The sequence below is a fragment of the Geotrypetes seraphini genome, chromosome 13 (genome assembly GCF_902459505.1).
Source record: "Geotrypetes seraphini chromosome 13, aGeoSer1.1, whole genome shotgun sequence".
Classification (NCBI taxonomy): Eukaryota; Metazoa; Chordata; class Amphibia; order Gymnophiona; family Dermophiidae; genus Geotrypetes; species Geotrypetes seraphini.
In genome coordinates, this window is record NC_047096.1 from 69,527,183 (window position 1) to 69,539,860 (window position 12,678).

The window sequence follows — 12,678 nt, forward strand, 5'->3', positions numbered from 1 at the left end:
GAGCTGCTACCTCTGCACCCAGAGGTTGTGGGATGAAATCCCAGTGCTGCTCCTTGTGACCCTGGCCAAGTCACTTAATCCTCCACTGCCCCAGGAACAAAATAAGTACCTCTATATAAGTAAACCACTTTGAATGTATAACCACAAAAAGGCGGTATACAAGTCCCATTCCCTTTCCCTTCTCTATTATAAAAAATGTAGCCAGAATCTCTGCTCAGTAATTGGAAATAGGTTATAAGGTATTATACAGGATATACCTTATTCCACAGAATGAGCGAATGGTTTCTCTTATTTGGTAGTTAGGCCCCACCTACCCAGTACATCCCAGAATGCACTAGGTGGGGGGCAAAGTGCCACCATTTTGATGATGACACCCCAGAGGAGGGAAGGATGTCTATTCTCTCTTCCCTGGTTTCTAAAGTATGCCAGGTCCACTGGTTGGGTCCTGCTTCGGGGGAAGGGGGTTGGCGTCAAGATCCTGCTTCTGCATTGGGAGGAAGAGGAGGAGTGGAGGGAACGAGTCCAGGTTGGGTTGCTGTCTAGGGGGTGGGGGGTGGGCTGGGGTCCTGCCTCAAGGGGGAGGGGGAATTCAGATAGGAATGGTGGGTCTAGGTCTGGGTCTTGCTTGGGTCTGGACATGGACTTCCTTGTTGGAGGGAGGAGGGTTTTTTTTGGTGGGGAGGGTTTTTTAAAAATATTTCAACATTCCTGTCAGTGCCTAAGCCAATCAGTGCTCAAGCATTGGCAGGAAAATAGTGCAGAATAATGAATAGCAAATTACTGCTGTGATTTTAACGTGGCATTTCGTTGTATGTTCATTATTCCAAGTATTCTGTGCTGATTTTTCAGTGCTGGATTTGTGGTAGAGCACGGGCCACCAGCATCTATCGTATCTTCTTAATGAAAGTATTAAAAATGAATAAAGATTATTAAAAAAAAAAATATATTAAATAATCAATTTATAGTGAAGTAATTTTTTTAAATTTTTTTTAATGATTTTAAATTACCACAATGTGACCCATCAGTGGCAACTCTCTTTACATAAGCTGTCAGCCTAAGACTCACCTTTTCTCATCATCAGTTCAAACTTATTGTGAAGTATTTTTTATGTATATGTCTCCTTTGTAAATCATTTATTCTTCATTCTTATTGTCTTTAAATAAAACCTGTGGAGGGGCATAATAAAAAAAAACATCTAAGTCCCCTTATGGCCTAAGGCCCTAAATGTTGAAAGTAGAAGCAGGGAGAATGTCCATAATAAAAAAAAAAACATGCAAAAGAAGGTTTTTTTTGATAATGGACTGTCTCTACGTTCAGCTGTTTAAATGCCCAGACCACCACTATGTCTACACTAACAACATTTAATCAACCAAAAAAAAAGCCTACGTCCCAAATGCCCAACAAGAGCTTTTAGACAAAGGAAGAGCCAGTCCTTCACCTATAAGCTGGATTCTGTAACCGGTGTCTGTCAAAAAAACACCGGTTACAGAATCCACCTTTCCCCAGCAACGATCATGGCAGGAGAGATGAGCCATCTCTCCTGCTGCGATCCACTCCTCCCCCCACCCCCCTCCCCCCACCCCCCCCGATCAGATCGGGCAGGAGGGAGCCCAAGCCCTCCTTGCCCCGGCGAAGGCCGACATCCCTGACATGATCGGAGCAGGAGGGGGCCCAAGCCCTTCTGCCCCGGCGAAAGTCAACACCCCCAACAGCGATCAGGCCAGGAGGGAGCCCAAGACCTCCTGCCCTGGCGAAGGCCGACACCCCCGACACGATAGGGGCAGGAGGGAGCCCAAGCCCTCCTACCCCGGTGAAAACCCCTACCCCCACCCCCACTAAGATACAGGCAGGAGGGATCCCAGGCCCTCCTGCCCTTGGCGCACCCCCCATGATCGCACCCCCTGAATCCTCCGATCGGCCCATCACCTGCTGACCCCGCCGACTCCTCGACACCACCACCCTCCCTGGACACCTCCCCGTACCTGAAAAACAGTTGGCCAGATGGACAAGTCCCAAGCCCATCCATCGAATGGCGGGCATTAGGGCCTGATTGGCCCTGTGGGCGGGGTTTGAAGCACCTGGGCCAATCAGGCCCTAAGGCCTGCCATTCGACAGATGGTGGGCCTGACGGCCGGCCAGGCTTGGAACCCATCTGTCCGTCCAACTGTTTTTCAGGTACAGGGGGTGCCAGGGGGAGGGGTGGTGTGGAGGGGTCAGTGGGGGTGGGGGTGGGGGGGCAGATTGGGTGATCGTGGAGGGGCGATCATGGTGGGGAGGCACCAAGGGCAGGAGGGCCTGGGATCCCTCCTGCCCATATCTTAGTGGGTGTAGGGGGTTTCACCGGGGCAGGAGGGCTTGGGCTCCCTCCTGCCCCAATCGTGTCGGGGTGTCAGCCTTCGCCGTGATCGTGTCAGGGGTGTCGGCCTTCACCAGGGCAGGAGGACTTGGGCTCCCTCCTGCCCCGATTGCTGTCGTGTCGGGGGTGTCGGCCTTCGCCGGGACAGGAGGGCTTGGGCACCCTCCTGCCCCAATCGCTGTCAGGGGTGTCGGCCTTCTCCGGGGCAGGAAGGCTTGGGATCCCTCCTGCCCCAATCGTTGTCGGGGGTGGTAGGCAGGTTGCCGGGCTGCTGAGCTCATCGCAGCAGCCGCCATCAGCTCCGCGGGCCCTTTTTTGGCACTTATACCTGTTTTGACTTGGTATAAGTCAAAATGTATAAGTGCAGACTAGGGAACCTGCCTAAATTTTTGGTTATGCCTGCTATATGCCTATATCTAGGTCGGCCCACCTCCCGCCCTTTCCCCTCCTCTAAAAACGCCTCTTTTTGCTCTATGTGTTTAGAGGCAGGGGAAATGCCTAAGCTGGTTTTAGATACGTCTAAAACCAGCTTTGGTTATGGTACTTGGACGATCAGACTTTTTGATTGTCCAAGCACCCATTTAGGCCAACTTTTAGACTTTTTTTTTTTTAATTATGAGCCCCATAGTCTCTCCAGACATGGGCCATGAATATTTAATATTAAGAAGATCAGGCAGGCGCTGGGATAGCTATTGTTAGATAATTATAACACTTCTGCAAGTAGAAAAACACAGTCCACAGCTTCGTAATTATTGTTTCATCAGATCATTTGCAGATATCCTATTGATATACTTGTCTTAAAGCATGAAAGTGGCATGAACAAATGAAGAAGAGAGACTTTCAGAAAGAGTTTTTCAAATCAAGAATATAGCTAAGAAGAAAAAAAACCATTTATTAGGACTAAAATGAAAAGAAAAACAGAAAAGGCTACAAACATAGCCAAGGAGCAAATAAATTTGAGTTATCTACCTAATACTGTGATTTTATTTCAATACAATAGAGAACTATTGTGGGAATGGATTTACAAAAGGGACTGCTATCCAGAAGGCATAGTGTAATACTCCCCCTAATTCCTACCTCGAAGGTCCTGCTGGGTGCGGCCTCCACCAATAGTCTGCCGAGGCATTCTGAGAGAAGTTCTCAAGGGAGTGTGCCGTTGCTCATCCAAATAGGCCAGGTCCTCCAGGTGAGCAGAGCTGGTGGCTAGATGGAGAGAAGGGAGAGGAACAAATACATCAGGCACCACTTACAATTCCTTGTTAAATATTTGCTGGTTTTTATTTTTAAATAATACGAAGTGGCTTAGCAGCGCACAGCAATGGACGGCTGATTGTAAAGCTCCCCAGTACAAGGTGTTTGTTGGTTGATTTGATTAGATTGCTGCTGCTTGTTTTTCTTTTAAGATAAAAGATTTTGATCTATACGATGGCTACTTTAAAGCAGATGAAAACGGATTCAACTTCATGTCGGTAGGAAATGCAAAAAGGCAGAAAGCAGAGCCACCTCAAAAATTCCTCTGCCTCAAGGAGCTACAGGAAATGCCTTTGAGGGTGCTGAGCTTATGCTAGATCTTAAAAACATTAAGTAAATGCTGTCAGAGGTGAAGATGGAAGTTGTTAATTATGGAAAACAAATGGAATTAGCTAATATTCGTGTAACACATTTGGAAGATCGTGTAGATAAAATGAAGGAAGGATCTCTGCAATGTCGGAAGGATCATAAAACTTTATTACAGATGTCAAAATAGATGGAAGCCTATGAGAACAGATCTCGTAGAAATAATATGGTCTCAGTGGCGTACCAAGCATATGTGACACCCGGGGCCCATCATTTTTTGGCACCCCCCCTCCCCATCTGTACAAAAAACATGATTTTTAGTAACAAGCCACATGTCACACATGAGTACCTAGGAAAAGGCAGCATCTTACATACTACAGTGAGCAGTACAACATCAATACACCCATTGTAAAACTAAACAAGCCAGACTAGTACAGATCAATCCTACACCGTCAATCCTAACAGAAAACCATGTCTTTCGAACACACAGAACACAGAAAACACCTTCGCCTAACCCCTCCCTCTTTTACAAAACTGTAGTGTGAATTTTAGCCACGGTGGTAACAGCTCTGACACTCATAGAATTCTGAGCATCAGAGCTGCTACCACCACGGCTGGCTCTAAAAAATGCTCCACAGTTTTGTAAAAGGGGGGATAAAATAGAAATACATAGACAAAGGTTAAATTGATCCAGCAAGAAGCTGGACTCTGCATACAATGCAACACCACAGAAACAGTGACACATGTCTCCTAAAGCAATAAATAAATAGAAAATTTTTATTCTTCCTTTGTCTTCTCTGGTTTCTGCTTTCCTCATCTTCTTGTTACTCTCTTCCTTCCATCCACTGTCCCTCTTCTCTCTGCATCTTCCATTTGCTCTGTTACTGTGCCTCTCCCTTTCTCCCTCCTTCCAAATTGGTCTGACACCCATCTTCTTCCCTCCGCTTCTCCCATAGTCTGGCATCTCTGTCTTCTTCCCTGCCAGTGTCTTCTCCCCACTCTCTCTTCCCTATTTCCTTCAGCATCTTCTCCCCACTCTTTGTTCCTCATTTCCCTTAAGCATCTTCTCCCCACTCTCTGTTCCCCATTTCCATTCAGCATCTTCTTCCCACTCTGTCTTCCCCATGTGCTTTCAGCGTCCTTCTCCCCCCTCTGTTTTACCCTGTTTTCCTCTCCACCCCACCTTTTCTTCCTTTCTCTCTCCCTGCCCCTTACCTTCGTGGCGCTTTCTCCCCCACCCCCGGTCCGGACAACAGGCCTGGTCCGACAAACCTCCCTGCCCTGTGGCCGGCGATGTCTAAACTGCCTTCTTACAGCAGCTGGAGCGTTGTAGTTGCATACACTTTTTGGGCTTGCGAGCTACATTTAAAATGACCAAGTCAAAATGATCTATCAACAATAAAAATTTTTAAAAAAACACAAAGCACACTGTACACTTAGAAAATGTTAATTATCATTCCTATTCTGGGGTTTTTTCAAAGAGGTCAAGGCAGATGACTCTATGCACTGTCACCTCAGTAACAACCATACAAAAATAGACAAATACCCCCCCCTCCCTTTTTACTAAAGCACAATAGCAGTTTTTAGCGCAGGGAGCTTCGCTGAATGCCCAGGGCTGCTCTCGACGCTCATAGGCTCCCTGCTATTAAAAAACGCTATTGTGGTTTAGTAAAAGGGAGGCCATAGTGCAAAATATAGACAGCAGATATAAATTCAGACACATTTTGATCACTAAATTTAAAATAAAGTCATTTTTTTCTACCTTGTTGTCTGGTGATTTCATTGACTGTGCAGCCAATCTTTCTTCCCCCCTTTCCTTCCTCCCTCCCTCCCGTGGTCTGACATCTTTCTCCTTTCCTTCCTCCCTCCCGTGGTCTGGCATCTCTATCAGCCCCTTCTCTTGGATGTCTGGCATCTTTTCTCCCCATCTTCGCGTTCCAGCATCTCTCTTACCCTCCCCATGCTATTCCTCCCCCCCCCCCCACAGCAGGATCCGGTGCTTGCTCATTGTTTTTCCCAGCAGCACTGCTGCAACTCTTTGGGCCACCGGCAGCATGAATGAAGTAAACATGCTGCCTATGCGGGGACAGGAAGCAGTAGCAGAGGAAAGCTTTTGGGTCGCCAAAGGCAGTGTGTTTATTTCACTTACGCTGCTGGCGACCCAAAGAGTTACAGCAGCGCCACTGGGAACGAAAACAGTGAGCAAGCACCGAATCTTACTACGGGAGGAGGGGAACTCCGGATAGGTGCGCGAGCTTCCCAGAAGGTCTCCGGGCTGCCATTAGCTGGTGGGCCTTGAAATGAAGACCACTGCTCTACATTGTGAAACCTTGATGGATTTACTAATTGTAGAGTTTAATTTTTAATCTCCTGCGTGTCTTGCTCATGGTGAATACACCACTGCAGGCAAAGAGCAAAAAAATTTATCCCTGCTGCCTTGAATGTTGGCGGTTTCTTCCCTCCCTGCTTGTTGCCCGCTTACTTCTGAATAGAAATGGCTAGTGATTTCCAAAGGCCTTTGTGGCATTTTTAGGGTTGCAAACCTGTTTTTTTTTTTTTTTTTCTTTGAATTGCTAGGGGTTTTGTTGCTCTGTGGTTCCTCATTTCCTGATCAGTTCTGGCCTCCTTTTTTAAATTTTCAGTGACACATTTGTTTGCCCTTCTAAAGCCGCCGCTACCCCAAGCTCATCTTCCCTGCGTCGGGCCGACTAGCATTCCTCTCCCCGACGTCAATTCTGCCGTCGGAGAGGAAGTTCCGCCCAGCTAGGCAGCGATTGGCTGGCCCAAACTTCCTCTCCGACGGCAGAATTGAAGTCAGGGAGAGGCAGGTTGATCGGGCAGGTAGAGTTTTTCGGACCTGGCCAGCTGTGCATCCCCGCTAAGGCTGCACCCGGGGCGGACCTCCCCCTCCCCCCCCCCCGCCCCTGGGTACGCCATTGCTTGGTCTTAAGGAAGGTTTGGAAGGGTCGGATCCTGTTTCTTTTTTAGAAGAAATCCTGCCAAAGTTACTGCCATTAAAGTTAAAATTTCCGTTTGAAATTGAACGTGCCCACAGGATTCCATCAAGGAGAGTCAATAGTCAGATTGTACCAAGACCGATGATTTTTAGTGTATTGAGATTCCAGCAGGCGCTGGAAATAATTAAACTGGCTAAGGCAAATAGAAATTTACAATAAAGGAGTTTCCAAGTTTCCAAGTTTATTATAAATTTGATAAAACGCTTAACAAAATACTAAGCGTGGTACAGCAATAAAATAGGGATAAGAACAGAGATAAAAAGAATTAAAAATAACAATATTAAACAGACAAAATATACTAAGATAAACAAGACACAAAATAAGTGTAGTAAAACAAAAGGATAGTGGGGAGAACTCCTGCCGGTATTGGGTTTGTTGGGGGGGGAAATGCTAGCAGTTGAGATTGGGCATCTCTCCTGCTGCGGTTCGCGGCATTTGGGGGGATTAGATCGCGATCATGGCAGGAGAGATTAGGGTTGGGGTGTCGGCAGGAGGGCTTGGGTTCCCTCCTGCTGGTGTCGCGGGAGGGTTGGGGTGCCGGCAGGAGGGCTTGGGAACCCTCCTGCCAGTAGTTGAGGGGCAGGGTGCACCTTCGGCAGGAGAGACTGGGTGTCTCTCCTGCCGGTATTGGGTTTGGGTGGGATGCCAGCAGGAGAGATTGGGCTGCCGTGGCTGCTGAGCTGATCGCAATAGCCGCGATCAGCTCAGCGGCCCCTATTCGGAACTTATACCTGTTTTGACTTATACCCGACTGGGCTATTTCCCTAGACTTTTGGCTTTACTTGCAGTACGATTAAGTCTAGGTCTGCGCATCTCCCACCCTTTCCTCTCCTCTAAAAACACATCTTTTCGCTCTAGGTGTTCAGAGGCAGGGTAAAGGCCTAAGCTCATTTTAGATACATCTAAAACCATCTTTGATTATCAGTACTTGGACGATCTGCCTTTTTGATCATCCAAGTACCGATTTAGGCCACTTTTTGAACGTTTCTTTTTTATTATTATTATTATTATGAGCCCCTTGGGCTACTAGTGCTTGAGCTGGTTTTAGACCAAAATGGAAGTTATTTGTTTCTAGTATTTTCACAAGCTCTCAATTCACTAAACTACTTAACAGGAAAAGAAAAGAAAAAGAAAAACATCTTTCTTTCTTACCTGCTACAGAATTTGGTCGTGGCATAAGGTACAGTGGGATAGACTGAACAGATTGGGATAGCACTGTCTCCAGGTTTCTCTCTGGGATTTTATTTAGACTGTAAGTTGAGGCTGTCATGTTTTCATCCACTCTATATAAACAGGAATCCATGCTGGATTTTTGAGACTGCCAGGGTTTCAGGTTTCCTCGGGACCCTAGATCTTTGCTGTTTGCCCCTCCATATTTAGCACGGTCCACATTCTCAGAATAACTTGTTAATGTAGCTGTGAAAGAATTAAAAGTCCAAAAAATTAGAGGCAACCAAAACTACAAAAAACAGTATATAAAACAAAAAAAAAAAAGCAGAAGATATGTTGGCTCAAAAAGGTTTTTTATTGATAACAAACAAGAAGTGGTCCCAGGCAGTGGCGTAGTAAAGGGGAGGGGGGTGGTACTCCCCTGGTGCCATGTTGTGGGGGGGGCACCGGCACTCATCCTCCTCTCCGCCCCCTTCCCTTTACCTCTAGTTGAAGTTGTTATTCACAGCAGTCAACAACGTGCTCTTTATGACCCCATCAACTCTTCTGCTGACGTCACTTCCGGGTGCCGCACATAGAAATTGATGTCAGAGGGAGAGCCGACGGGGTCGCAAAGAGCACTTTCTTGACTGCTGCAAGCAACAACTTGAACTGGAGGTAGGGGAGGGAAGGGGGCACGCGCAACAGGTGGGATCGGGGAAGGAGTGAGGGGAGGAGACGAGAGCAGGGGAGGCACGCCACCACCCCAGGCACCTCTCACCCTCACTATGCCACTGGTCCCAGATAGATATAGCACCAACAGTGGAGACAGTCACCTCTGCACAAATAGCAACAGAATCCAATGGAACAGAGCAGAGCAAGCCTGGTCTTTAAAACCCATTTTAATAGTAACCAATAGTGAAAAACATGCATAAAATAGTCTTGTCAATCATAAAAGCATCTGGCAAATCATGGACTTGACACAGACCGTGTCCTAAATCATATATCATAAAATGCCATGTAACAAATGATACAATGGTTAAAATAAATTAAATAAATAATAGTGAATAAAAATGATAATAAATTAAAATGACACATGCCCTATTTACCCCCTCTCTTTTTACAAAATCGCAAAATCTGTTTTCAGCACTGGCAGGTGCGCTGAATGCTCTGCGCTGCTCCTGACACTCAGAGTTTCTATGAGCATCGGGAGAAGCACAGAGTATTCAGCATACCAGACTGTGCTAAAAACCGCTTCTAAAGTTTTGTAAAAGGGGGGATTAGTTAGTAACAAGCCAAAACTGAAAATTGGATCCATAAGGATACTATAGGAAAACAGAATGCATACTTAAGAATCTTTCATATCACCTCTAAATGAACAGATTCAAACAGTATTGACATGACTAAAAGATATGCATATGAGTGTTTTATATACAAAAGATATTTACAGACATAAAAAGAATTACTTAAATCAAAGTTCCAAATTTTATGTGTGTACATGAACATTATTCAGAACCACGAGTGTGACAACTTAAATCCAACCAGGAGCACTATCTGCAACTGCAAGCAAAGTTATGCAATTTGATTGCTAAAACTAGAGATATATGAGATAACATTTAAAATAATAATAGTTATTAAAAACAATTTAAAAACAAAAAGGGAAACAGGGTAGAACTACAACTATCAAGTAAAAAGAGAGAACATATAGGGAAAAGACAAAAAGAAGGGTATTAAAAGGTAGAATAAAACTATGTAGCCCTGAAAAGGACATTTAGGTCTCAAAAGCATCAAGGAAAAGAAATGTTTTTAATTTCGTCTTAAAATGGTGAAGAGTTGATTCATAGAAACATAGAAATAGACGGCAGATAAGGGCCACGGCCCATCAAGTCTGCCCACTCCAATGACCCTCCCTATCTATCTTTGCGGATAGATCCCACATGTCTATCCCATCTGGCCTTAAAATCTGGCACACTGCTGGCCTCAATAACCTGAAGTGGAAGACTATTCCAGCGATCAACCACCCTTTCAGTGAAGAAGAACTTCTGAGCTCTTTTATGGGGGAAGATCTGCTGTGACATCGGGAGGGGTGGGTGGGGCGGAGTTACCAGCGCGTCCCGTCCACCTCCTCCTCCGACTCTGGCGATTTCAGCGCTCCTCTCCGCTCCCCTGCTTTGCCTCCTCCGTCCCTTGTAAGCTCCTCCGCTGCTTTTCCTGACCCTTTCTCTGTCTCCTCCGCTCCCGTATGCTCTCCGCTCCCTTTCTCCGCCTCCTCCTCCTCTCCGTGAGCTCTCCGCCCCTTTCTCCGCCTCCCTGCACGCTCTCCGCCCCTTCCTCCGCCTCTCTGTATGTACTCTGCTCCTCTCGCCGCTGCTAAGAGCCTCTCTCACTGGTTCAGCCTGCCTGCCTGCAATCACCCTCTCGCTGCTCCCACGTGCTTGCCTGGCTGGCCCGTAAGTGGGCCAGAATATTATTCCAAAGAGATGGAGCTCTGACAGAGAAAATGGTGGACCTCATTGTGTTGATACACTTCAAAGACGGGATAGATAAAAGATTTTTAGAAGATGATCTTAAAGTCTTAGAAGATTATTAATAAATTCAGGTTGACTATTTTGTCTAGTTTTAAAGGTTAGTACAATGGTGCCTCACACAACGAACTTAATTCGTTCCAGGAGCAAGTTTGTTATGCGAAAAGTTCGTTATGTGAAACGCGTTAAGCGCAGTGACTAACGACTGCCTGCAGTGCCTGCGCGGAAGGATGCAATACATCGGCAGTGATCGTGGAAGCTCGGGCGACTTCGTTGTGTGAAACGAAGTTCGTTGTATGAATCATGAAATGAAGTTCGTTGTGTGCAGCGTTCGCTGTGCGAGGCGTTCTTTATGCGAGGCACCACTGTAAAATAATTTTGTATGTGATTCTGTGTTCTACTGGCAACCAATGAGCTCTATAAAGGAGGGGAGTGACATGGGCTAACTTCTTTGCATTAAATATAATCTTTTCTGCCGTGTTCTGTATAATTTGGAGATTTATTTCTTTTTCAGTTATGCCCTTGTAGAGTGCATTGCAATAATCAATACAGGAAATCACAAGAGAGTGGATCAAAATATTCAGAGACGTGGGCTCTAATAATTTGGATATGGACCTAATCATTCGTAGCCGATAAAAGCAACGCTGGACCACTTTGCTGATATGAAGATGATAATTGAGCTTACTATCGAAAGTGATTCTTAATAGTTTTAAAGAGGGCACAGCTTGAAGAGATTGTTGGGGAAAATCATTGGTTTGGACTTTTTGAGCTTATATATCTTCTCCTTTTTTTGTTTTACTATAAAGAATGAAAATTGTCAGGAATGAAACAAGTAATGATCAGCAACATCAGATTTATCGCCATTTCACATCACTGATTACTAGTGCTGCCCGATTCGAATCGATTCACCGATTCGAATTGGGTGAATCAATTCAAATTGATTCGGGATTGGTTTTGTTTTGTTTTTTAAATCGGCCTGGCCAATTCAGTGGGGGAGGGTCAGTGCTGCAGCGCTTACGTCCAAGGGTGCGCTTCACCTTTAATTTTCTGATACCTGCTGAGGTAAGGAATCACCCACACACCTTTATCACTCAATGCCACCTCAGGTTACTGAGCACTTAGGGTGGCCCAAAGGTCCTGGTAAGGAAAATACCCACCGCGAGAAAATGGCGGTTCGGGCTTTGTGCATGGTGTCTGTTCACAGGTGCGGGTGCGGGGGCAGGGAGAAATGATCTCCGGCACACTCCCGGCCCTTCGTGGTTCTGTCAGCTGACAGTGTGGAGCACATGGGCAAGCATGTCTACTTCATGGTGGTGATGGCATAGGGCACCTCCAGGCTTTTGCGTAGGCCGATACAGTTGATTTCTGCTTGCTCTGAAGGAGCGTGGCAATAACTGCAGAGGAATAACCCCTGGCCTCGAACGCTAGCCCAGACAGGGACCATTCTCTCTGGTCCAGAGTCTGATGACTGAGAAAGTATGCCTGAACATAAGAACATAAGAAGTTTCCTCCAATGGGTCAGACCAGAGGTCCATCGCACCCAGCGGTCCGCTCCCGCAGCGTCCCATCAGGTCCATGACCTGTGAAGTGGTTCCTGACCATTTCTATAACCTACCTCTACTTCTATCTGTACCCCTCAATCCCCTTATCCTTTAGGAACCTATCCAAACCTTCCTTGAACCCATGTAATGTGCTTTGGCCTATCACAACCTCCGGAAGTGCGATCCATGTGTCCACCACCCTCTAGGTAAAAAAGAACTTTCTAGCATTTGTTCTAAACCTGTCCCCTTTCAGTTTCTCCGAGTGACCCCTAGTACTTGTGGTTCCCCACAGTCTGAAGAATCTGTCCCTGTCTACCTTCTCTATGCCATTCAGGATTTTGAAGGTTTCTATCATGTCTCCTCTAAGTCTCCGCTTTTCCAGGGAGAACAACCCCAGCATTTTCAACCTGTCAGCGTATGAAAAGTTTTCCATACCTTTTATCAGTTTAGTCGCTCTTCTCTGAACCCCCTCAAGTACTGCCATGTCCTTCTTGAGGTGCGGCGACCAGTACTGGACACAGTATTCCAGATGT

General features: G+C 46.1%; 1 protein-coding gene across 5 annotated transcripts in view; it reads right to left on the reverse strand.

The window, feature by feature from the left end:
* TANC2 (tetratricopeptide repeat, ankyrin repeat and coiled-coil containing 2) overlaps nt 1-12,678 on the reverse strand; it is a 460,847-nt gene that overhangs the window by 158,239 nt on the left and 289,930 nt on the right. For all 5 annotated transcript variants that reach the window (XM_033917627.1, XM_033917630.1, XM_033917629.1 and 2 more), the window contains 2 exons: nt 8,083-8,346; nt 3,434-3,559 (listed from right to left, as the gene is read on the reverse strand). In XM_033917627.1, the coding sequence (XP_033773518.1) occupies nt 3,434-3,559; nt 8,083-8,346 (390 nt within the window). The remainder of the gene's footprint in view (nt 1-3,433; nt 3,560-8,082; nt 8,347-12,678) is intronic.